The 26,234-nt window shown below is 40.8% G+C and overlaps 1 protein-coding gene across 1 annotated transcript in view; it reads right to left on the bottom strand.

The window, feature by feature from the left end:
* Window positions 1-223: 223 nt before the first annotated feature.
* Window positions 224-26,234, bottom strand: part of trpm4a (transient receptor potential cation channel, subfamily M, member 4a) — a 44,286-nt gene continuing 18,275 nt past the window's right edge. Inside the window, exons 12-28 of the mRNA XM_079177436.1 lie at window positions 24,520-24,621; window positions 23,302-23,430; window positions 22,830-22,959; window positions 20,802-20,947; window positions 20,521-20,633; window positions 19,269-19,370; window positions 19,120-19,166; window positions 17,040-17,272; window positions 16,659-16,774; window positions 15,238-15,370; window positions 14,791-14,965; window positions 13,800-13,965; window positions 13,459-13,640; window positions 12,651-12,783; window positions 2,450-2,522; window positions 1,801-1,895; window positions 224-931 (exon numbers count right to left, since the gene is read on the bottom strand). Of these exons, the coding sequence (XP_079033562.1) occupies window positions 898-931; window positions 1,801-1,895; window positions 2,450-2,522; window positions 12,651-12,783; window positions 13,459-13,640; window positions 13,800-13,965; window positions 14,791-14,965; window positions 15,238-15,370; window positions 16,659-16,774; window positions 17,040-17,272; window positions 19,120-19,166; window positions 19,269-19,370; window positions 20,521-20,633; window positions 20,802-20,947; window positions 22,830-22,959; window positions 23,302-23,430; window positions 24,520-24,621 (2,109 nt within the window). The 3' untranslated portion in view covers window positions 224-897. The remainder of the gene's footprint in view (window positions 932-1,800; window positions 1,896-2,449; window positions 2,523-12,650; window positions 12,784-13,458; window positions 13,641-13,799; window positions 13,966-14,790; window positions 14,966-15,237; window positions 15,371-16,658; window positions 16,775-17,039; window positions 17,273-19,119; window positions 19,167-19,268; window positions 19,371-20,520; window positions 20,634-20,801; window positions 20,948-22,829; window positions 22,960-23,301; window positions 23,431-24,519; window positions 24,622-26,234) is intronic.

Raw genomic sequence — 26,234 nt, 5'->3', positions numbered from 1 at the left:
ATATCATCTAGTCTGTGAGCTCAAACTTATGGAAATTTGGTATAGAGACATGGAATAAGTTAAATATCTGTTACTAATAGTCTATTACATACTATCTTTTCATTGTCACTTTTTGTTGGCATTTTACTTGTCTAATATCCCATTCATGGTCTTTAACTTAGTTTAGATTGGTACTGTTGGACTAGCCAATACACAGACGGGAACATTTTGAAACAGACATTCATACTGCACTCGTTGATTTTATTGGTTTGTTTTCTCACTATCTTTATTTCGATATGGATTAAACTCTAAATGAGATTGATAAAAAAAAAAGAATGAGCTACAAGAGTATAAAATTGAAATGCACTGCCCTCTTGAGCTAAGGAGTATAATTGCAGTACTTGTGATGATAGGTGTGCAAAAGCTGCTAAGAATATCCCCAAAGGGTTAAGCATCGGTGTGTGTGAGTTCTTTTTTTGTGACCCATTTCACATGTTAGCAATTTGATACATTGTTACTATAAAACATTGATTAGTGCAGTTTAAAAAAGGTTTTGAACCTATAATACCATTTTATCTCATAAATGGTGATATTGTTCTTACTTAATCAACTTAACAGAAATATTAAGGTAATCTAGTAACATTTGGAGCATTAAAAAAAGCCCCTATGACAGGTCTAGCACCTGCAGTCAGACTGTAGCAGACAGCAATGCATGCCAGCACTACTGTTAAACAACATATCAGCATATTTGTCCAAATTAAAATGCATCTCTCAAACAACATACATCTGATTCAACAAAGTAAAACAAATGACATGATTAGCAGAATAGCAAACATGGTGCACTTTGATACAATGACCCTGAGTAAACTGTGTGTGTGTGTGTGTGTGTGTGTGTGTGTGTGTGTGATATCCTGGTGTTCAGGAAGTCAGCTTGGAGACAGTCGAGTCAGATCTACAACCAAAGAAAAGATTCTTAATCCAAAATAGGATTTTCCAACAAGACACAATATTGATTCTCTGTAAAGAACACAAAAACAATACAAGCTGATCCAGATGCTACAGACACAGCACCTCACAAAGATGAATATGTGTCTACTGCATCTTATGAACTATTTAACATCATTATACAATAATATAGTGTTCATCAAAACGTAAGGGCTTTAACCTAGATAACATAAGGCATCCATTGTTGCCACGTCATAGCTCGTCAGGAAGGCGACAATAATGCTACAACATTTGGCTTGATTTTGGCAAGGAAAAGAACTGCGATGACCATATTCACATGAAAATGGGTTCTTTGGGTACCCACAAGTCTCCGCTGTACATCAAGGGCCACTTTGCTAATTCTCAAGTGGTAAATAGGGAAATTTTGCACCTATCCCAAAAATTGCTGCAATAATTTATGAGACATGATATTGACATAATATAGTATGCGAATAGCCATCAAATACTTTCATCATAATGTTCTAAGCCCTCTTACACTCTAAACTGTCAACATTTTATTGAGCGCCTAATGAAAACAATGTTTATTACAGATTTATGAAAAGAAAATCTTCAGGTTCAGATGACGTACTCTACTTCTATGTGGCAAATACTGTTGACCCGTCTCCCACTAAAGAGCCCGTCCCCACCAAAAAAGACAAAACCGAGTCTATTGTAGGTAGCCAGGGTGTGGAAGAGGTTATATTATTGCCTACTCATCTCAACACATCATCATATTAAAAACTTCAGAAGTTGTCCAAACTGTGGGATCATCTGACTGCTCATGTTGCCTGTTCCCCTTCTTTAAAAGGGTCATGGTTAGATATCCTGTGGTTTTACCTCTGAGGAGCAGAGGGGAGGTGGTCAGCCTTTATCAGATTACTCTGAGACAGAGCGTCTGTTATCCAGGAGAGGGCGCTGCAGCAGTACTCCAGCTGGGAGAGAGATACACAAACAGTCGGATGAGTGCTGAGCAGGCAGAGCCGACAGCTGCAGGGAAACCAGACACACTATGCGCACACAGATATATATACTCATATCAACTTACTCATACATGCAGAGATTGTACACAATAAAACAAAGCAAAATACGTCAAAATACAGTATTTGGTCAAAATACAGTATTTGGTCAAAATACAGTAGGTGGTCGTGCTCAACCAGGAAAATGTCATTTAGAGAATGTTTTTAATAATATTCTGGCCAAGATAAACGGCACTGACTTGGAGGTAGAGATGGAAAACATGTCAAATATTCAGTTGTGTCTCTGGACTAAAGATGCCTTCTGCTATAGATGTTCCCCGAATAGATGTGTCCTTGTAAGAGATATCTCTAAACTACATACAAAGGCTTTGTATAAAGAATTATTGGTAAAACAACTCGAAATGTTCTGGCCAAAAAAGCCTGAATTATGGTCTAGGCTGCAAAAACTGATTATGACTGGTACAGATTAGTCTCACTAGATCTTTCATGTGCACTAAGATATTGCTGACCTCTGTCTCCACCAGCCGCAACCTTCTGTCATGGTCTCGGATCTCTGCCATTTGCTTTAGCACACTGTCCACCCTGCGAAAACAGATACACACAAATAATCCCACTGCAAACCTCAGCTACAATGTCAGTCTGAGTTTAGATCAGTTCAACACGATGGAAGGATCACAAAAGGACTTCAGAAACTTCCATCCATCCATCCATTTTCCTCCTCTTATCCGGGGTCGGGTCGCGGTGGCAGCAGGCCAAGCGGGCTGACCCAGACTTCCCTCTCGCCCGCAACATTTTCCAGCTCATACTGGGGGATCCCGAGGCGTTCCCAGGCCAGCTGGGAGATATAATCCCTCCAGCGTGTTCTGGGTCTTCCCCGGGGTCTCCTCCCAGTTGGACGTGCCCGGAAAACCTCCAGTGGGAGGCGTCCAGGAGGCATCCTATGGGGTCAGATCAGTCTCAATAATCGCAAATGCACACAGATAGACTCACAAATGCAAACAGAAAGATTCACAAATGCGCACAGAACAATTCACAAATATATTCGATTTACAAATGCACACAGAAGGATTTACAAATATATTCGATTTACAAATTGTTGGGGAAAATCTAAATGACTAATTATAAGGTGTGCTTAAAAAGCTTGGTGTCCTTATGTGTCCTTGTTGTGTGAACTGCCTCACCACAGTTGTTTAGTCTATGCGAAAGAACACTCAGCAGCATGTCCTGGATTGAAATGATAATAAGGACTGTGGGAGCGTTAAGATGGGTACAGAGCTATGTTATGAGAACTTAGCTTCCTGACTATGAGAATGTGACCTTTGTGCCAGAACAAATGCTCAGGTAAAGTTGCAGACATCTACTTGGCTACATGGCGTGGACGCCATTTTGTGTGTGTGTTATGCTTTCGTAACGTATTGCCTGTGACACTGTATTGTTTACTTGGTATAAATATCCGAGGCTCAGAGTCAGACCTCTGAGCAGCCTTGATCCATGTATACTGTATGTGAATCAACTCTGTCTCCTTCTTGCAAGAATAAATGGCCAATTGATTAATGATTTTCCATTCGGTCTTGCGTGAATTTTTCTAACATAAATGGTCCTTCGAAGCCGGGATTCAACATCTCCTGCTTCTCTCCAGCTTTGAGATCCTGAAATCGTGCACGACAGAGTCCAGGACTCTGGACAAAGTCCTCAGCCCTATCCTCACACGAGGATAGTTTGGCAAATTGAGAGGCCAGGATTCTGCTGCAGAGGAGGAGGCGTGACGAGTTCCTTTTGGTGAACCAGGCCGTTGGAAATCATTGCAACCTGGGATTCTGGGAATCCACAATCATTGCAGGTAATAGAAATAGGTTATAAGGCGTGCGTGAGCCTGAACCTGGTTAAGTACCATAAAACAAATTTAGTCCCTTGCCAGCCCAGACCTTGCTGACGAGCAAACTGGGAGAATTAGAAATTGAAAAAAGATCATTGACCTAGCAGGAAGATATGTGATTTTCAAAGAAATTGAAAAAAGATCATTGACCTAGCAGGAAGATATGTGATTTTCAAAGAAAATTGAAAAAAGATCATTGACCTAGCAGGAAGATATGTGATTTTCAAAGAAATTGAAAAAAGATCATTGACCTATAAGTGTACCGCTTTCAGGAAGATATGTGATTTTCAAAGAAAATTGAAAAAAGATCATTGACCTAGCAGGAAGATATGTGATTTTCAAAGAAAATTGAAAAAAGATCATTGACTTATAAGTGTACCGCTTTCAGGAAGATATGTGATTTTCAAAGAAAATTGAAAAAAGATCATTGACCTAGCAGGAAGATATGTGATTTTCAAAGAAAATTGAAAAAAGATCATTGACCTAGCAGGAAGATATGTGATTTTCAAAGAAATTGAAAAAAGATCATTGACCTATAAGTGTACCGCTTTCAGGAAGATATGTGATTTTCAAAGAAAATTGAAAAAAGATCATTGACCTAGCAGGAAGATATGTGATTTTCAAAGAAAATTGAAAAAAGATCATTGACTTATAAGTGTACCGCTTTCAGGAAGATATGTGATTTTCAAAGAAAAATTGAAAAAAGATCATTGACCTATAAGTGTACCGCTTTCAGGAAGATATGTGATTTTCAAAGGGGACTAATAATAATAATAAATAATAATAATAATAATAATTTAAAGTAAAAGAAAAATTAACTAAACTATAAGAGATAATGGGTTCATGCATGAGCAAGAAGAGTGAAGATGAAAATTTAAAGGGAGAGATATAATATATGAAGATGAAGATGAAGACAGCATTAAACATGTAAAGAGATGGAAGGAAAAATATGGGTTTAATGAGAAATTGACAGTCATAGGATGTCAACTTTAGATTCACCAGATAGAACAAAAATTCAAGGCGAATAAAAAGAGAGTAAAGACTACAGAAAAAAAAAAAAAAAAAAACAAGACAATGAGAAAGAAATGAGAAAATAACATGACTAATTCTCCTGATTTGTATTCAAGCGTACATTTTAGTGAGGGGGTGTGCAAAGGGCGACCTCCTCCACCTCCTTTCCTCGGCTTCTCCTTCAGCCATCTCACAACAGGCTCAACAGGCTCCTGATCCTCCAAACTCCACTCCGCTCTTCTCCTGCCACTGTTCTGGACATGCCAGGCCCGAACGCGAAAAATCCCAGCACAGACAATTCAGCTGAAATTGTGTCTGCGCTGAAAAAACTCATGAGCGAGGACTCCAACGGACCGCTCTACAGGCCAGCACACACCAGATTGGGCACAGAATATGGTGAGCAAAACCCACCAGTATTATTAACTGTACACAGCAACAGTGTTGCAGCGTAACCATGAAAAGGAAAAAGGGAAACAAAATATGATATTTGACTATGATGATGCTATTTGAAATATCTGAACCTGTTTGTTTTAATGTGTGTTCCCGAGACAATCAAAGACGCGGAGGCAGGTGTGGACGGGACAGTGGGAAACGTGGAGAGAGAGCGGATGGAGGGAAGAGAGAGGATGGACGGGAGTTTTACGGAGCGGAGTTTGGTTGTGTGTGGAAGAGAGTGGACAGGAGGAGGACATCGGAGGAGGAGGCCGTCAGGACACCTAATTCAGCGGATAAATCAGGCCATGTAAAAGCACACACACATTGATGCACAAACTGACGATAAAGAATAATAGATAGAAATATTAGAACTATATTGAATAGAATTGTGGGGTTAGAGTTATTGAAGGATGTAAAGTAGTAATTTTGTGTGATTTTGGGGCATGTACAAGCAGAATATCTATCGGTACCATCAACGATCATAAGATCCCAAAGCAGGTTTACAGACAAAACAGCATTTGTGTTAAACTGTCCAGTTAACCTGTTAGGCAGAGAATGAAAGTGGTTCGAATAAACGATTGACTGTTGTGTGAAAGAGGTTTCTAAACTCAACAAAATTATTAAGCTGCAGTCTTGATAAACTGGTTCAGGGTCACAGCAAAGGCTGTGCACTTATCTAATTTAAACAAAATAAGAGAGACATTTTCACCCTCTCTGCTGAGGAAGAGGTTTTGAAAACAATGAATGCAACTAAAAAAGCCAGGGGAAGAATCTTACTTTATGTAGATGACATTTTGATATGCTCTAAGATACAACAACAATGCAAAGAGGATACTCTCGCACTGCTAAAGTTTCTCTGGGAACAAGGTCATAAAGTAAGCAGAAACAAACTCCAACTTTGGAAAGAGAGTTAAATATTTGGGTTATGGTTTATCAAAAAATGGCCGATCGACAAAAGAAAAGAAGCCATTCTCAAAGCAAAAAAACAAACAAATGATGTTATTCTTAGAAATGACTAATTTATGTGGAAATTGGGTTCCTAATTACGCGGAATTAGGAAAATCGTTATCAAAATTGATATATGATAAAACTATGGGAGCACATGACAAGTTGTGCAGGACTCTTGAAGCAGACGAAGCTTTAATGATATTAAAAAAGATGTTAACAAGTTCATCAGGTGGGATTGCCAAATTATGACAAGTTTTTTACACAAACAGTAGACTGAGGGAGTTTTACATTCCATTTAAAGATGCATATATGACTAGGTTTGTTGATGACACGGGTAAAAATTATTGAGATGGTAAAAATGCAACGGGATATGCAGTAGTGACAAATAATAAGGTTTTAAAATTTGAATCTCTAAACATCACATTCTTCAGCACAAAGCTGAAGAACTAATCGCTCTCACAGACACAGAGGGGGAAAAGACAAGGTCGTTACTAAGATACAGATAGTAACTATGCATACTCATGCTTGCAGGTGTTTGCGTAGCAATGGAAAAATAGAGAGATGGTGACATCAACTAACAAACCTATTTTACATAGAGAATTGATATTACAATTACGAGATGCAGTACAATTCGGGTTTTTAAATGCATAGCACACAAAACAGGTGCTGACCTGTTTCAACAGGAAACAGCAAAGCTGATGATGAAGCAGGAAAAAAAGGGTGCATAGAAAACAAGTGACCAACTTTTCTTTTGAAGTGCAAAAGTAGATTACGAGATCTTAAAAGACATGCAAACAGATGCTCCACAGCAATAAAAAAGTATTGGATAAACAAAACTGAAAAAACAACAACAACAAAGGTTCTGGGATTGACCTGAGGGCAAACTAATATTACCTAAGACCTTATATAGATATACGGTTCTTTTGAGTCATGGGTTTAAACCATGTCTCAACAGGTGGGAAGGTTATCTATGATAAGCAGGGTCTTTACAAATTATTACTAAAAAAAAATTTCTGGCATTATATGTGCAAAATATAATCCATTTCAACATATTTGCAGGGATTTCATTGAACTAAACTAATATGAAGGGAAGAAATATTGTTTGACAATAATTGACAGAGGTCTAAATGGATCGAGATGCTATTAGGGAAGCAAAAGCTTAAAGAAATACTAAGTTTCAGAAATTATTGTGAATATGATACACATTTTGTAAACAAGGTGATAAAACATTAGGCTGAGGTATTTGGAATAAACATGAAATATCATTGCTATTATCATCGACAGTTAGCAGGGTTGATTGAAAGAATAAATGGTACAATTAAATTAAAATTAAGAAAACATATCTTAACGAGTCTAAACCATTTGTAAGATATGGGGGAAGATACAGCAAAATATATTAAAAAGAAAATTGTTAAAAAGAAAAGAAATTACCAACAGCTCTCTGAAGAGCAGAGAGCATATAAAAGTGAATCAATTGTACACTGATAACTCTTAATCTTAGGACACCTGCTTCCTCTGAGTGAGTCTGGAAGAGCAGGGAAGCGAAAGTCTCTGGGACCGCTTGTCTGACCAGTGAACATACTAACACGCTCAGAGGGATTTAGTGGTGTTTGTAAGAAACAGAAGAGCTCAGTGGTAGAACTAACAAACGGAAATTGGTAAATTTAGATAGACAGGGCTATGTGGCATAAGCATAACTATGTTTTGCTTTGCTTTAGCGAGTTTCAATTTATGGTGGGAATTTAGACAGATTAAATTGACAATTAATAAATACAAATGACAACTACACTAACATTACATGCTGGGAACTAGAAAATAATCCAACAGGGTTCAAATGTGCCGTACAATTGTTTACTTCTCCTCAAACCGCCTAGTAGCAGCAATTGGGTCACTCTGCACTATCTGTTGCCGCCTGTTGATCGCGCTGTTTCTCACCCGATGCAGCAAACTATTTGTTTTCAGAATGAGTTCCTGTGAGGACCTTGATATGGTGCGTAATATGTAAACATCTCACAGACAACTGATGGAAGCGAACGATGCCCAGAGCTGACACCTATTGGTTCTGTGGAGGTAAGCTAAGCAGTGGAGCGGCTCGTGCATTGCACGAGTTGGTGATGGCATTCTATGCATTACTTATGGATGGCTCCTGCGTAAACTCCTAGAGACAGACCACGACCATAAAGGTCAGCCCATCTGGCAGTTTCAGTCAGTCTGTGTACATGGATGGCATTGGGGTCCCTGGGGGAAATCAAATTGCTGCTGGGTTGGAATCAGTGCTATTTTGGTGAGCAACAATATGGTAGAGAGCTCAGGAGGTGTTGCAGGTGGAAAGAGGGAGGAGTCTACAAAAATGTTTGGTTCATCTGGATTGAACTTTCATACCATGTTTGGGGAGATTAATGCAGCGATGAAATGATGTTAACATGACTGAACATACTCTAGTGTACTTACAGAATTCCTAGCGGGATGGCGAGGAACTGGGAAGTGACTACTCAACGAAATGTTTACACTGAACTGTAAATTAATGATGATTCATATGTTGAAAATCGAGAAAAGAGATGAAATGATGATTGCAGTAATACAGTACACAGAATGTTTGTTAGAACATTCTTTTTATTCAATGTGGTACTCTTAGTATAATTCATATAACATTAAAATATATATGTATTCTTGATACATTTAATTTTATTGTTTTTGTTTTTGTTTGTGTTTATGCTTTAAACATTTTTACATTACATTCAAAAATACACATTGATGTCTTGTTTATGTTTTGTTTACACCAGGACATTTTTTTCAATTTTATAGAAGGTGGTTGGACGTTGAGTCATTTATTCATTTTGATTTTATTAGAAGTTATACAATAGTATAAACAGGTGGGTTATGTTGGGGAAAATCTAAATGACTAATTATAAGGTGTGCTTAAAAAGCTTGGTGTCCTTATGTGTCCTTGTTGTGTGAACTGCCTCACCACAGTTGTTTAGTCTATGCGAAAGAACACTCAGCAGCATGTCCTGGATTGAAATGATAATAAGGACTGTGGGAGCGTTAAGATGGGTACAGAGCTATGTTATGAGAACTTAGCTTCCTGACTATGAGAATGTGACCTTTGTGCCAGAACAAATGCTCAGGTAAAGTTGCAGACATCTACTTGGCTACATGGCGTGGACGCCATTTTGTGTGTGTGTTATGCTTTCGTGACGTATTGCCTGTGACACTGTATTGTTTACTTGGTATAAATATCCGAGGCTCAGAGTCAGACCTCTGAGCAGCCTTGATCCATGTATACTGTATGTGAATCAACTCTGTCTCCTTCTTGCAAGAATAAATGGCCAATTGATTAATGATTTTCCATTCGGTCTTGCGTGAATTTTTCTAACACAAATGCACGCAGAACAATTCACAAATACATTCCAATGCACAAATAAATAAATTACGATTTATATAAATGTAAAAAAAAAAATCACAAATATATTTCTGCATTTGTATGTATTTGTGTGTGGATTTGTATGTATTTGTATGTGGATTTGTATGTATTTGTGTGTGGATCGCACTGCATTCATTTGCAAATCGCTTCACATTCGTGTACGGATTTATGAGACTGTTCTGCCGTCGCTGGATTCACAAATGCGTTTTTTTCAACATAGACCTGTCTGTAGCCAATCAGATGTCAGCCTCATTTTCAACCAATCACATGAGCGCAGCTTCATACATATTCATACATATTGTAGCCGTCTGTGTTCACCCAGAGCTCTACGATACCTCATATCAGTAGAGACCGGACCAAACTATGTGTGTGTAAACCATATGGTACAAACAATGAGGCCACTAGGCTGCTAGCGTAATGCTGCGGTTCACACCAAACACGATTCGCGGCGCGTTAATCGCGCCGCCGTTCTCGCCGGGGGACTATTTGTGTTCATTCGCGTGAATCGGTGAATCGCGCTGGACACGCCGGTGAGGGAGCGCGGCTTATCGCCCTGATAGTCGTTCAACTGTCCGCCGTCAACTGTGGAAAAAATAACCTCTATTTCTGCTTAGTATGTGTTGTGGAAGTCCCAGATATCACGGGGAACCAAACGCCGTCATGTCTGGTTCATAACATAGTCCGGAGGAGCTCCGTGGATTTCATCGAACTGTATTCTGTATTCCTCATATCAGTAGAGACCGGACCAAACTATGTGTATAAATGTTATTTCGGAGTTCCTTTTTGTTGGTTTATTGCCGTTAAATCATAGCCAAATCACTTTATGTTGTGTTCATACAGCTATGGTAAACAGCCGACGTGTGGCTTGCTAGACACAGTGAATACAGTTCGATGAAATCCACGGAGCTCCACGGAGCTCCTCCGGACTATGCCGCGCTCCCTCACTGGCGTGTCCAGCGCGATTCATGTGATTGGTTGAAAATCAGGCTGACATCTGATTGGCTACAGACAGGTCTATGTTGAAAAAAACGCATTTGTGAATCCAGCGACGGCAGAACAGTCTCAAAAATCCGTACACGAATGTGAAGCGATTTGCAAATGAATGCAGTGCGATCCACAAATAAATACATACAAATCCACACACAAATACATACAAATCCACACACAAATACATACAAATGCAGAAATATATTTGTGATTTTTTTTTTTACATTTATATAAATCGTAATTTATTTATTTGTGCATTGGAATGTATTTGTGAATTGTTCTGCATGCATTTGTAAATCGAATATATTTGTAAATCCTTCTGTGTGCATTTGTAAATCGAATATATTTGTGAATTGTTCTGTGCGCATTTGTGAATCTTTCTGTTTGCATTTGTGAGTCTATCTGTGTGCATTTGCGATTATTGAGACTGATCTGACCCCATAGCATCCTAATTAGATGCCCGAACCACCTTAGCTGACTCTTTTCGATGCGAAGGAGTAGCGGCTCGACTCCAAGTTCCCTCCTGATGTCCGAGCTCCTTACCCTATCTCTAAGGCTGAGCCCGGCCACCCTACGGAGGAAACTCATTTCGGCCGCTTGTACCCGCGACCTTGTCCTTTCGGTCACGTCCCAGAGTTCGTGACCATAGGTGAGGGTAGGAACGTAGACCGACTAGTAAATTGAGAGCTTTGCCTTCTGGCTCAGCTCTCTCTTCACCAAGATCGTCCGGTGCAGAGCCTGCTTTACTGCTGCAGCCGCACCGATCTTACCCTCACTCGTGAACAAGACATTGTTGGGCTGTCTTGGCTGACAAGCCTCTTCAGTGTCGCATAGAGGTCAAAGACAGTGCCAGTGGAGTGGCGGTTCCCATCGTTAAAAAGGGGGACCAGAGAGTGTGCGCCAATTATTGGGGTATCACACTGCTCAGCCTCCCAGGGAAAGTTTAATACAGGGTACTGGAAAGGAGGCTCCAACCGATTGTCGAACCTCAGAGCCAGGATGAGCAATACGGATTCCGTCCTGGCCATGGAACAGTGGACCAGTGGACCAGCTCCTGAACCTTGCAGGTATGTTGGAGGGGTCAAAAGAGTTTGCCTCTCCAGTCTATATGTGTTTCGTGAACTTGGAGAAGGCTTACGACGATGTCCCTCAGAGAGTCCTGAGAATACAGATTACCCGAGTCATCCGGAGTTCAAGTATCTCGGGGTCTTGTGGAGCGAGGGTAAAATGGAGCGTGAGATGGACGGGCGGTTCAGTGCGACGTCAGCAGTGCAGCGTTGCACCAGACCGTTGTGGTGAAGAGGGAGCTGAGCCAGAAGGCAAAGCTCTCAATTTACCAGTACATCTACGTTCCGACCCTCACCTATGGTCATGAGCTTTGGGTAGTGACTGAAAGTATTTGAAAGCTGATACAAGCGGCTGAACTGAGCTTCCGCTGTAGGGTGGCTGGGCTCAGCCCTGGAGATAGGGTGAGGAGCTCAGACATCCGGAGGGAGCTGGGAGTAGAGCCACTGATCCTTTGCGTTGAAAGGGGCCAGCTGAGGTCGTTCAGGCATCTAATCAGGATGCCTCCTGGACGCCTCCCTTTAGAGGTTTTGCGGGTATGTCCAATTGGTAAAAGGCCCCAGGGTAGACCGAGAACACGCTGGAGAGATGACATATCTCGTCTAGCCTGGAAACGCCTCAGGGTTCCCCAAAAGGAGCTTGAAAGTGTTGCTGGGGAGAGGGACGTCTGGAATACCCTCCTAAGCCTGCTGCCCCCGGGATCCGGCCCCGGATAAGCGGAAGTTATTGGATGGATGGATGGATTATATTTTTAGATATTAGTTTACATAAAAGCCAGTACCAATATATTTAATAATTGTATGCTGATGTATTGGCTGGGTTCTATATTTCACATTTCTTTTGCCAGTCAAATATAATTGTATATGATGAATGGTCAGTTCTCACCTTGAGAATCAAAATAGCTCTGACACATTCATATTTTTTTACATTTCCCTATTTCACAACAATAGCAGATGGAACTTACTTGACGGATGTACATTTAATTCGTACTGTGTCGCTTTCCCTCTGCCGCTTATTCTGAGCTGAGAGGAGGTTTTCTTTCTGGATAGCCTCCCATGTGTTGAGGCAGCTAGCCTTCTTGCCCCCCAACTCCAGAGCTGAGGACACAGAAGATCAGTAGTAACTGGAATGAGGGCAAGAACAAAAAGCGCACTTGCATGCACATGTCCTCCACCAGTTGGAGACTGGTACTAAAAACAGGATCACGTGTTATGCCTGTGAGCCATTTTGGACAGATGCCTAAACCACCACAACTGGATCCTTTCAATGTAAAGGAGCATGGAGTTATAGTTATCTGGGCATCTTAATACATGACAGGACTAATTCCTGGATTGTCCCAAACAAAGACAGGCTTAGCACCCCTCCTGTTCTGAGCTAGTAGACTAGCTTGGAATGCATCTGGTAATATACAAGTTGCTCTCCTTGAACAGAGAATTAAAAACATAATTGCTGACAAAGTGAAACGTGGTGGAGCCTCGCATCATCTGACAAACAACTTGGCATGCTACCAAGAATGCGAGAGATAGCTCTCTGACTAACTGGCCTGGCACCCCAAGACACAGCTGTAGGTCCTCTTCAAATTAACCAAACACATCTAGACTGAATGAGCCAACTCCATGACCTACCGAGTAGTAGCGCAAGAGCTAATTCTTGCAAAACGGTGTATGTGTCCCTGCCTTTTGCCTTTTTGTCTTAGCTTTTCTTTACTGCTCCCTGCTAAATGCGTGTTCTCCTTTCCCTCATATCCCCTTTCTTCTTGCTTTACTTCTCACCAAAGTGTTTGCTTTTGGCTGAGGGGATCTGGCGGTAGCATCTCTTGATGAAAAGGTGGAGGTGTGAGATGATGATGAAGGGCGGTGCCAGGCAGGGTCTTGAGTGGTACTCCTTAATCAGGTGGTAACGCTGAAACTTCCAATAGGTGTCACTGTGCTCCTGTACCTTTGAGAAGGTGTGGCTGTAGACAGTCAATTGAAAATCTCATTATGCAATATACAAAGAGCGAAAATGATTTCCTACTCTATGCTGTACAACATATAACATATCACGTTTGGAATCTGTTTAATCAGAAGAACAGCACTGGAAATGAAGAAAATCATCAGAACTGCAAGGGTACCTGAACATAGCAATGAGTAGGTTGACCAGTACTATGTTGGTAAACAGCAGGTAGATGACAAGGAGGACGACAACCAGCCAGTTGGAGTAGGTGCTCATACAGGGCTCCTCTCCTGCTTCAATGAGTGCGGCGTTGTTTGTACAGTTTATTTCCTTCAATTTATCAGCTAGATGGAAAAAGAATGAAGAGGTCCTTAACAACATGAGGATCTATGCAGCCTATTTACAAGCACCTTAAAGTGCAACATCCATTTGAACTATTAATGGCAGCTACAGCAGCTTACGGTTTGTATTGCTTTATGTTTCACAAAGTATGGTGAATAATCTGGCGTCTGAGTGAGTGAATGAGTACAGTTATTCAAATCAAAAATTCTTAAAAGTATACATCGTGTAAGTGAATGAAGGCATCATTTTATCTTTTTCACACCGTTTTACTCACCATATTATGCACTATTTTATTTCATGCAGAATGCGTTCATGTTACAAATCGCTAAACCAAGTGGAAAGGTACATCTAAAGGAAGGCTTTTTTTGTCTGAGAATGTCATGTTAATCTTTAAAGAAAATGTGTGTCATTAATTTTACAAAACAGATGATTTGAATTACATAATGTTTCAGAGATTTACATTTAAATGGACTTCTTTCATATAGTTTAAATTAACTTGAACTTTCATCCATCCATCTATCCATTATCTTTAACCGCTTATCTTGCTTGTGGTCGCGGGGGGGGCTGGAGCCGATCCCAGCTAAAATTGGGCGGGGGGCAGGCTACACCCTGGACAGGTAGCCAGACTATGGCAGGGCTGACACATAGAGACAGACAACCATTCACGTTCACACCTACGGGCAATTTAGAGTCATCGATTAACCTAAGCTACACAACTCAACATGCTGATACAGGGAGAACACGCAAACTCTATTGACATTGAGGGAACCAAAGGTCATTGTGCTTGACAGAGATATGGACGGGTATATTGAGACTGAGTCGGTCACCATCCATTTCATCTATGGGTATTTGTCCAAAGATGTGCAGGTATGGTCTGTAGAACACTCGGCGGAATATCCAATCAGGGCGTGGATCATACGAGTAAAGGAGGGCCTGATTGGCCACTCCGTAAGCCAAGAGCCACACCGCCAGAAAGAAAAGGAAGAAGAAAACATCCTTCATCTGCGGGAAGCAAAGAGAGACCAGAGATGGATGATGTTATAGGATTGGCCATGTTGTGAGGTCATGAATAGGACTCATTTCATACCATCAACCACCATTAACAACAAACGGAGGGTGAGCAACATACAGTATATCTTTGTTAAAGTGTTTTCAAGAAACCCTAACTTTTAGTTCAACAACTCTTTGTATGTCTGATGTTACTATTTCACATGGCCTTTTCATTCCTTTGTGTGTTGCCCATAGGTTGTTCTGTGAGGTTTGTGTGCACTCACCATTTTGCCAACGATGATGATCTTGGGCCCAAGCTGTTTGTGGACGGCAAAGATGTGGATCAGACGTAGTGTGAAGACCATAAAATCTATGGCCATGACAGCTCGGCCAACATCATATGACCAGGGAAACATTCTGGAAAACAAAATAGTGCATTTCTAGGTAATAGGTCACGCAATATAATCCCCTTTATTATGAACGAATACAAGCAGATAATGAAGAAACAAACACATTGACATGGTCTCTGCCTATCCTCCAGCCTTTCATTGAGTTTCTCTGGGTACATTCCAAGTCTCTTAATTGTATCCCAGTTTCCCTCACTTGGAACCGCAGCGAGGAAAGAGGAAACAAGGAAATATGTTTTAAGAGAAAAGAGACGTCCTTTCCTCTGAAGCGTCATGTGAAGCGTCATGTGAAGCGTCATGTGAAGCGAAGTCTGTTTCTGATGGCGGAGGATCAGCTGTCTGACGGTTTTAACAGCTGGAGAGACTTTTGATGGAGTTTGTGTCTGTTCACATGATCGCTGTACTTAATAACAGTAACTAATAAACTGCATCGTGTATTCATACTGTGTTCTGTGTTCTGTTTATAAGCGCAGGACCGATTTCTACCGAATTATTTGCGTGTGTACGTTTTGAAATTCTGATTGTGACATCATTATTAATTCAATTATTAATCAACCTAGAATATGATTATGGTTTGGAATTCATTTATTAGGCTCCATGTTTCAGGTTAAACTTAAATGATAAAACTCAAACACTCAGGAATGATCAGCCTCCCGTGACTGAATGAAATGATGATAAATGATGTAAAAAGTGTTTTGTCTCTCCAGCTCTCTGACTTTAATTGTATCCATAATAAAAGTTATTCAGGGAAATATCTGTGACAAAGTGGGTGAGAACACACCATTTGTCCCCATATTACACTGAGCTATACATCGAACCATGCTTGACAAATCTCTCATGTCTGCCTCCTACCATCCAAGAAGCCACTCCGGTCAGGCTTCACCACAATATCACATCATGAAAAGACAAATCTTTCGAATAAACGAAGAAAGTTGTTTGTGGTCCTTTTGTTGTTCAGTCCACAACGAACAGATATTTAAACCAGACGGTGAATCAGAAAACTAATCAAATATAAAACTAGAGTTTAATCTGTGATCTGTCTTCACTGGTATGAAACAATCAGATCAGTCCGATCAGCTGCATCTCATCATCTCATCAACTCCTGCAGTACATCAAACCTGGCTTCCCTCCCAGTCGACTTCAGATTGTTCCATCTACTATAGTGGTAGCTACGTTTGTAGGACAAAGTTGATGTTGTGAAACTTCCTGTGTCTTTTGTCCCTGAGTTAATATTCCCTTTCCTTGGACTCCGATCTCCACCTGGCTCCAGAACTACATCAGGTTGTCAGAGGACTCACCTGCAGCACAGAGCCAAAATGAAGAGAACGATGGCTGTGAGGTCACACTTGTTCCACACATCCTGGATGTAATTCCTCATCCTCTGGAGCACAAAGGTGCTGCCCACAAAGAAGGTCTGTCGACCAGATAGAGAGGAGTCACATTATTATGCGGATCTGTGCAGTGTACAGTAGTGTCAGTGAGAGAAATATGTGTTTTAGGTTCAGCGGTCACAAGTTAGCATTCAAACTGAACTGAAATACAATCCAGTTTGAGTAACAGATGCATCATTTTGAAGACTTATCGGACACCAAAACACTGCAGAGCCGATTATAACAATTGTAAACAGTAGAACTATGTGGCGATATCTGTGTGTGCGTGCTATTGTCTTAGAAACCAACCTGCCGAATCTCATCACACACAAAGGTGAAAACCCAAAAGTAAAGCACAAATTCCAGAGTGGACGGGCCGTCGGGGGGCGGGGGCTTGAAGTCCACCAAAAGCACATAGGCAAACAGGTAGAGGAACAGGAAGTACATCAGCACGTTGCCAAGGAATGAGGTAACAGGGCTAAACCAGAACTGTTCCCACCGGGACACAATGAATGATCTCTTGGAGTCGGATGGCAAAGAGTCTGGAGTAAAGAGAAGTCAAATAATGAAAACAGGAATGATTCAAAGATGACAACAACAAGTCGTATATTAAGAAATACACTCAGTGGCTAACACAAACATCTGTTTTTCAATATTTAAAGGGTAACTTTTGAAACACGGAGCACATTTCCTCATGTCTTTGTATCTAAGGGACGAATGGGTTTCAGGATGAGATGGAGGGGGAACACACATCGAGGTGTTTTATGTTTATTGTACAAGCATGGTGGTAACTACAGACATCTCACTATTATGAATACAGACTATAATATACTTGCTGAAATAATATATCTTTTAATAGATGAAGAGATATATTAGACACAATTATACATAAAGAACAAACATGTGTAAGAGAACCAGAAAAAAAGCTTTCTATGTTGTTGGGCTTGATCAGAAGAAGGAATCTGATTACATCTCCAGAGATCACCTCTGGGCTGTGATGACGTCATACGGCTTCCCCGATGCCTTTACTCACATAGTGAAATGTCTGTACGTTAAATCAAGTATCTGTGTAAATGTAAACAGAGTTTTAACTGAAGCCCTTCAAGTGGAGAGAGGAGTGAAGCAGGGCTGTCCTCAGAGTGCTGCTTTATACATCCTCGCCTTAAACCCTCCAATTAAAAAAAGAATCTAATCTCAGGTACACATGTAAGGTCACAGCCATCGCTTACGCTGATGACATCACGGTTATCATCAAAAACCAGCTGGGGATGGATGCTTTAACCAATAATCTAGCTCTGTACGAACCAGCATCTGGAGCTATATTAGCTGCAGGACAATTCAGTGAAATTAACTTTTATAAAATGAATTACTTTATTTTAAGAAGCACATTTTTCAAAGGCTTTCTGTTATGTAGTTTATTCTTTAATGCAGCCATTATTTTACTTGAAATGAGAAGAACATTTATTTATGTATTTCTATGTAGTATTTATAATCCATCCAGTTAAATTTGAAAACTGAGAATAATAATTGTTAAATATAATTGATGTGTACTTTCTTTATTTGATTTGACAGTTGTTGACTACACAGAGACGTTGTTACTACTGCTAGGCTTCTTGAATATGAATATATATATATATATATATATATATATATATATATATATATAGCACTAAATAGCGCAAGTTAGATATTATTGTAATGTTCCGGACCTTTGCCCGAGGAGATTTTCTCAATCTGGACCTTTTGGAATGTTAATTGAATACTCCTGGTTTATGGAGTAAAAATGTTTTGAAAAAAATGAACGATTTAAAATATGGTGGATTATTAAATACAAAAATGTAATCGACACTGAAAGTGAGGAAGTAATAAAAATATTAAAAAACAAAAACCTCTCAGAGAGCATCAGAGATGTCCACTGGCTGTCTGTCAACAAACTCGCTGTAAGAGCCACTGTTTGATGGAGGTGTTACATAAATAAATGTCCCATGATTTGATGAGGACAAAACACAATACCTACTCATTAAATATGAATTATAAATCTGTTATGTACGCTCTGTTCGATGAGAAGAACTTTTCCAACTCATTGTCAGCATTACATGTTTTAGTGAAGACCAGATGTGTCGTGGTAATAGATCAGACTGTTATAGCCACATGGTAATAAAACACATACTGACCTCAGGAGCAGAACTCTGGATAAAACTCAGCTTTTCATCCATGCACACGGCACTTTTTTTGTATCTGTACCAGTTTTTGTATATTATGCAACATAATCATTTTAAAACAATATTGTCTGTATAAATATAATTGTATAAGTACACACAGTTATCAAATATACAAATGTGGACATGCAACAGAGGGGTACAGTAGCCACTGAGTGATCCAAACCCACCTTTCAGGTTTTCTTTTAGAGCCCTTAACTCCTCGGCTTCTTCCTCACTGTGACCCCAAACAAAGAATAAGGGACTTTAGTTACAACTGAGAGGGAAAACCGTCGTGCAACACTATCTGATTGATGTTATGTTATATATTTGTATTTACTTTTGTACAATGTCAGCGAGGGAGAAGATGGTGGCATCATTCCCATCCAGACTGTCAGCGTCTCTGCCGTGGTGGACCTCCACATCTTCCTCCTCTTGTGCTCTGAAACATGGACGCACATCACAACCGGACATCTTCTCTTTCTTAGCAACCCATTGAAAAACTGTTACTTTCTTAACTTGCTGATTTTTATATAATAACAATATATATATACATAATAGTAATAATGCTGTATGTGTTACTCTCAGCTCTCGAGTCATCCGAGTCAACACGGAACAGATTCAACAGTGTCCAACAATGTGTATGAAATCATGCCCTTATTTACAGAGCTCGGGATATATATATATATATATATATATCAAGGCCACGATTTACCAATCAAATTCAATTATTAAATGATTTAGTAGTATTTAGTAGTATTGTCTGATTAATGCATGGGCACAATTTAAATGATCAAATCATTTTGGAAGTGTCCTTGTATAATATGCCCAAAGACCCGTAACTGAACTGAACATTTTCTACCTATGAGTGTGTATTAAATAACAAGTGCGCTGCGTCCTCTGCCAAAGCATCCTACTTATCTTTCTTGAAAAGAAACAATAAATACAATCGTAGTTCTCTTTTTGAACACTGTAGACTGTAAAATGAGGCAAATTTGTGTCTATGTTTGGGCTATTTATATAAAATGAGCTGGGATCTTGTGACAAGTACGGTTTAGAAAATACTTCTATTGATAGACAGTGAGGAGAAATTTTAAAAAAAAAGAGTCACTTTTTGACCCTACGACACAAACCAAATATATATGAGCCCTGAAACCAGGATGGAGCGACCCGTTCCTGTTCCCAAAATGTCAAGTACCGTTGCTTGGTCAGCACCCCTCAGCGTCTGATACCAGCGCACCGAGGCACCCTTTAGTGTGAGAGGCTTTATAATAACTCTGTGTAAAGTAATCTGCAGAACTGACGCAGTTTAAATAGAGAGAAAGTGCAAGTAGGGAGGACGTGAGGGGAGGTCGGATGGGTCAAACAACACAGGAGACTGCTGTCCGTGTCTTGTGTGAAACCACGTCAGCATTGAATTATTTTAGTACCTTGAGAGCCGTAGTTTGAAGCTGAGGACCTTATTCATCAAGCTGCTGTATTTCACTAGTTGGCAGTGAGATGTGTTGGATGGAATCCCATTACAACACAAACTCACTAATAAATGTACACAATAATTGCTCAGCATAGCACAATATTAACAAAACACTGACCTGAAGCTGATAAGGTCTGTGTAGATGAGAGGGGGCAGGAAGAAGGTGACAACCAGTTTCCAGACCTCAGTACTCCTCTCCATGTCACCCCACCAGATCTGAGACAGCAGGGACTACAGAGAAGAGCAGCCCTGTCACCACAACACCAACCAACATTACACTCACTGATGACATCTATTCATACAATGTGCATAATGTCTCAACTGTCATTTTACTATTCAAAGCCTGGATTGAGTCTGTTCATTCCTACTGTTGGCAGGATTTAACAACAGCATCTCTACCTGAACACCATCGTGGCTGAAGAACAGGCGGGCGTCAGCCGCGATGGCCATCTGAAGGCACGTAGCTCTGCCCCACACTGGAGACTTCCTTATCAGGAGAGTGAAGGAGCGACTCTCGTTGCTCTGGTAACACTCACCAAATACATCTGAACACACAAACAAAACAGAACGACACCATTCATCTTTCTTCTTCATAATGGCTGGAGATAAAGATGGCTTTGCTAGGTTGCTAGGTAACAGGGTGTTATCTTATCTTTCTCTATATCTTTGGGGGTGGGGGGGGGGGGGGGGGCATTTTGTGTTTTATTACAGACAATAGAGGCACGACAGGAAATGATGAAGACAGAGATACAATGAAGATCCTGCCAGACTCAAACCATAGAGATGCCCTGGTCTTCAACCTTTAGACAGTGGTGTATGGGGGTTATTATAACACAGCTATTACCCAATCACACTGCTTCATTTAACTGGATAACTGTAATATAAATATCGAAATAATGTACTGTGCATGTGAAATGGTATGTGTGACCTTACATGTTATAACGTAACGCCATTTGTGCTGAAATGCTAACCAACAATCTTTGCATATCAAAGTCAAGTCTCAAGCCTTTGACCTCCAGGTCAAGTCTCAAGTCTCTTATGGTTGGAATGAACGTTCTATCATCTGCTGCATACCATTCGGTCTGCATAGAACACTGCATAGCTATAGAAATTCATTGCATGTACCGTTTCATCCTTTATCTATTAGCATATAGTCTCAGTATTGGATATGTTTTTAGATGCAAATACAGGTTCAAATATTCTCAACTTTTCAGCGCCAGGCGCAGAGTCGCACTGATCGCCAACATCACGCTTGGCTCTAATCAATCAAGTCTTTATTACTTTACCACTGCCTTCCTGTTTTGATGCTGGTAAATGTGGTAGGCCTAGCTAGCTAGTTAGCTGTCGGGCTGTGAGAGAGCTACGGAGTGTGTTAGAGGGAAGGGGGATATTCCCGCTCCATAGGCGCACCGAGCCATTTTGTCTGTAGCGACACGTCTCGGTGTGATCATCCCCTTAGTCTGACAAGCTGTGTTCTAGGATGGATTTGCTAACGGCTGAGCTGGCCCAGATGAAGTCGCTCCTCCTGATATGGGGAATGCTGGTGAACCCAATCCACCCGAGGCTGAGTTGGTTCCAGAGGAGGATATTGTGACAGCTTCAGCCACTCTCTTGAACCAGTATGCTTAGTCTCTGGGCCTGGCTCGCTTTCCTTGGCTAAATTATTTGGACCCACGGTTTTCAAATCATTTGTCGGGTGGTGTTTTATTTGACAGGCATGATTCAATGGTTCCATATAAGTCTGGCCCAACACAACTCCATAACTGAAAATAAAATGATGGAAGAATTGGATAATGAGGAGGAACTCAGGTGCTTAGTTGTTACGGATCTGAGTTACTTGTTCGAAAATCCTACTTCCTGGCTCTGTCCAAACTCTCCGTCTGCAGTGCCTGGCACGTCGTTTCCTTTGTTTCAGACTTGCAGTCACCCTTGTCAGAGACATGAATGAGGAACCATAGTACTGTCCCAGTGGAACCGGGGGAGCTATTAAGATGCTCACAGGTGCTCAAGTGGATGTTCCAAGCTAATCAGACCAGGCAGCAGGTCTCAGGTCATTCTCAGTCACTTGGAATCTTGCGAGAAACCTTTCAAAACATTCTGCAGGAATGATCTTGTGGATGATACCAGAACTTATGTTTTACTTTATTCAAGAGGGAACAAAGCACATCATTTAATACGCGCCACGAGCCACCATGTAAATGTGCCAGATTGACCCATGCAGGAAAACTTTCATCCACAGTCCCTGGCAGGTTGATGGTATTAAAAAAAAAACAAGAGCACATAACCACAGACACATAAGCACAATTAAAAGCACATACGCACAGACAAAACTGTATGTACATCCATAACTCTCGCTTTAAGGCATTTACGCTACATTGGCTCGAGTCCACACATGCAGAGAACAGAGCTGCTTGTGGTCTGACTCACCGTGTGCCAGGTTCTCAAACGTCTGTGCCAGTTCCTTCATGGCTAGCTGGGTCTCAGTCTCACTCTCAAGCTTAGAAAGCTCCCTCAGCATCTTACAGCCACCCAGAGCGCTCAGCACCGACTCCCCTGCCTGACGAGGAAACACAGAAAAACACGGTGCCAATAAACGCCTGTTCAAATGAAACCCTTTGATGGCAACCCGAGAAAAATGGCAGCTTTGTGACCTCAGCGATGTTCACAGTAGTGTGCTAATGCTGGTCAGCCTGTTTCTCACAGCACCTTCAAATGTCATGTGTACTAATGTTGACAGTGTAATTTGAACACAGCCAATTCCTTAACACTTCCACTCCAAAATAAAATGTCAGTGAGGTTGTGTTCAGTGAGGTTGTGTTCAGTGAGGTTGTGTTCAGTGAGGTTGTGTTCGGTGAGGTTGTGTTCAGTGAGGTTGTGGAACATCACAGGTGAGTCTCACCATCTCCCAGAAGTAAATAGCCATTTCACGGCGGTTCTGGAGGACGGCCCAGATGAAGAGGGCTGCCCAGGGGGAGAGGCAGCGCTGGTCCTGGTACATACACTCCCCCTGCAGCATCTTATTGACTTGCTAGACAAGACACGACAAGACAAGACACCAGTGAGGGAGTCAGATCCAAAGAAATATTTTCTCTCTTACTGCGGACAACCATCTATTTTGAATTGTGCCAGCAGCTTTTTCTGATGTTCTCAGTGATTTCATATGCAGTGAAAAACACATTTTTATTTGAATCCCCTACAAGAAGATGAACTAAAAAGAGTACTCCACCAACAAAACCATAGCTATCCACTCCCTGAACTGTTCTTCAAAACCTGGTGTACCATCATTCTGAATGGCCGCCAGTTGTTTCAGAAATCTCGAGGTGTAATAGCAGCAGTTTATGTAGCCTGGAGCCTCTAGCCCAGGGGTCTCAAACTCAAGGCCCGCCAGCCGAATCCGGCCCGCCACCTCATTTTATGTGGCCCGAAGTCACCAGCAAAAAACAAAACAAAACAAAAAGTTACAAAATAATGTAAAATTAAACTTGATAATACAAATATCCCCATAGCCGAAGTTATGAGATAGAAACACATAATTATGAGATACTTGAACACAACAGTCATAGAAGCAGCTCTTCATAGGTTACTCTACGTTTAACATATAAATGTATTGTGAGTACATGGAAGACTACTTTAAACGTGGCTTTACAACACATGAAATACACCCTTGAAAGGATTTTAAGCTTTGAACAAAGTTATTGTAATAACTTGTGTTTGATATTTGTCTTTGCTATTTTCTTTAAGTTTGATCTTTGATAGAGTAATGTGGGTTTCTTAACCCTAAATTAAAAGGATTTAAGTTATAATAACAGAAATGTGCTTAAATATATGTTTACATTGATATAACTGCATGTACAATATTTTTACACTTGAATAAACAATAATCAAATGCAGAGACAGTTATTTACCAATATGTTAGGAGTAGTTACATTTACACAGTCTTACATTCACAACCGGCCCTTTGAGGGCGACCGTGATGCTGATGTGGCCCAGAGTGAAGATGGGTTTGAGACCCCTGCTCTAGCCTCACACAGAGATGAAAAGCTCACTTCTTTTCATTCTCACTACTTTATTTCAAACTGCAAAAGCAACAAAAGGAGAGAGTTTCCAACTCACTGACCTTGAGAGCCTTCCTGGTGCTGGTGCTGGGGTTCAGGCCCAAAGGTCCATAGTAGAAAGGCTGACAGACGTCACCCAACAGGTCCCACAGCAGGCGGGATACCTGCAGCATCACCACACAATTCACTACTACTGTATACAGAGCAAGGGTGCTTTCGTGTTATTACATTTGATAGAAAGCAAAAAACAAAAACAATTACAGTTCACTGTGTTTCAAAACTAGTTAAATCCAATGAGAGTCTGTTTACATCAGATCAGAATCAAAAGATTGGCGGAAATGAAGTAAAGGGAAACAGGTACACATGATGATCAGCCTGATACTGTTGCTACATTCAGTGACTTCTCAAATCACTCTCGTGACTTTGTTTCTCAAAAGCGACTATTTGAAAGTTGAATATTTAAATAAAATGTCTGACTTAATTAATGCTACCTTAGGTCACAGGGCTCACTGAATGGTTTGGGGAGATGTTGTAGTGACGTATTACCACCATCTCTCTCACCATATTAGGGGAAATGTTTTGGAAGAAGCGTACCTTATGACAGAGTAAGAGTCATTCATGACAAGGAGCAAATGAAGCTGTTCTAGAGGCTTGTGTAAGCAGCACTCCGACAGTTTGGTATTTTCCTGACCTTGAATTTCTCTTGTGCCATCTCTGTGGTTTGGTGGAAGGTTCCTTCAAATGATTTAGTTAAAAGATCAGATCATCAGATCATATTTCTGTGCTTCTGCTGCCTACTTACTCCCAGCGGATTAAATCAGAACGCATAAAAAACCCAGCTAAAGTATGGACAGGTGAAGCTACAGCTGCTCTACAAGACTGCTCTGAATGTACAGACTGGCACATGTTCAGGGATGCCGCCACCCAGGTGAACGACATCAATCTCGGAAAAAGTTCATCAACAGTGACATCACTTATCAGCATTGATGATGTGGTGATCACAATGAATAACAAATCATTCCCCAACTAGAAATCTTGGATGAATGGAAAGGTGAGGGCGATATCCAGAGACAAAAAAAAGCTACTTTTCAGATGCCAAGGAAGCATACAGCATCGCCAGAGCAAAGACTGAAAGCTGGCATCGAGGAGGCAAAGCTGAGGCGTCAAGAGAGACCGGTGAGAGACCTCAACACCAACTATGATGAGCTAAACACCTTTTAAGCTCACTTTTATCTTCTCAACAAAGAGTCAGCTGTAAAGTCTGCTCTGCGGGAGCTTTAACAGCTGGAGAGACTTTTGATAAGTTTGTCTGTTCACATGATCACTGTACTTAATAATAATAGTAACTAATAAAACTAATAACTAATAAAGACACACAGTAATAATCACTGTAGCGGTGTGTTCTCTCTGTAGCCTGTTACCTCTTTAACAAACTGTGTTCTGTTTATGAGCGCAGGATACATTTCTACCAGCAGAGTGCGTCTGTACGTTTATTAACCCAGAATATGATTATGGTTTCTCTTGAATACTGGATGATGTGGCTTGGGATGTACCCCCAGTCACACCCATTCCTACACTGACGACAGGGGCTGCCACGCATGGTACCACCTACCTATCAGGACACTAACTAACATTCTGCTGTTTCAAGCTGCTGGACCTGATAACTCTCTCTGGACTGAGTAGCTCACTCTGCAACTGGCTATTCGACTTCCTCACAAACAGACCCCAGGTAGTTTGGATTGGCAGCCCAAACCTCCTCCACTCTAGTAGAAGAGCC

Source organism: Pholis gunnellus (genome assembly GCF_910591455.1).
Source record: "Pholis gunnellus genome assembly, chromosome: 17".
NCBI classification, from domain to species: Eukaryota; Metazoa; Chordata; class Actinopteri; order Perciformes; family Pholidae; genus Pholis; species Pholis gunnellus.
Note: the sequence above shows the minus strand (reverse complement) of the source record. Positions and strands in the feature narration are given on the sequence as shown.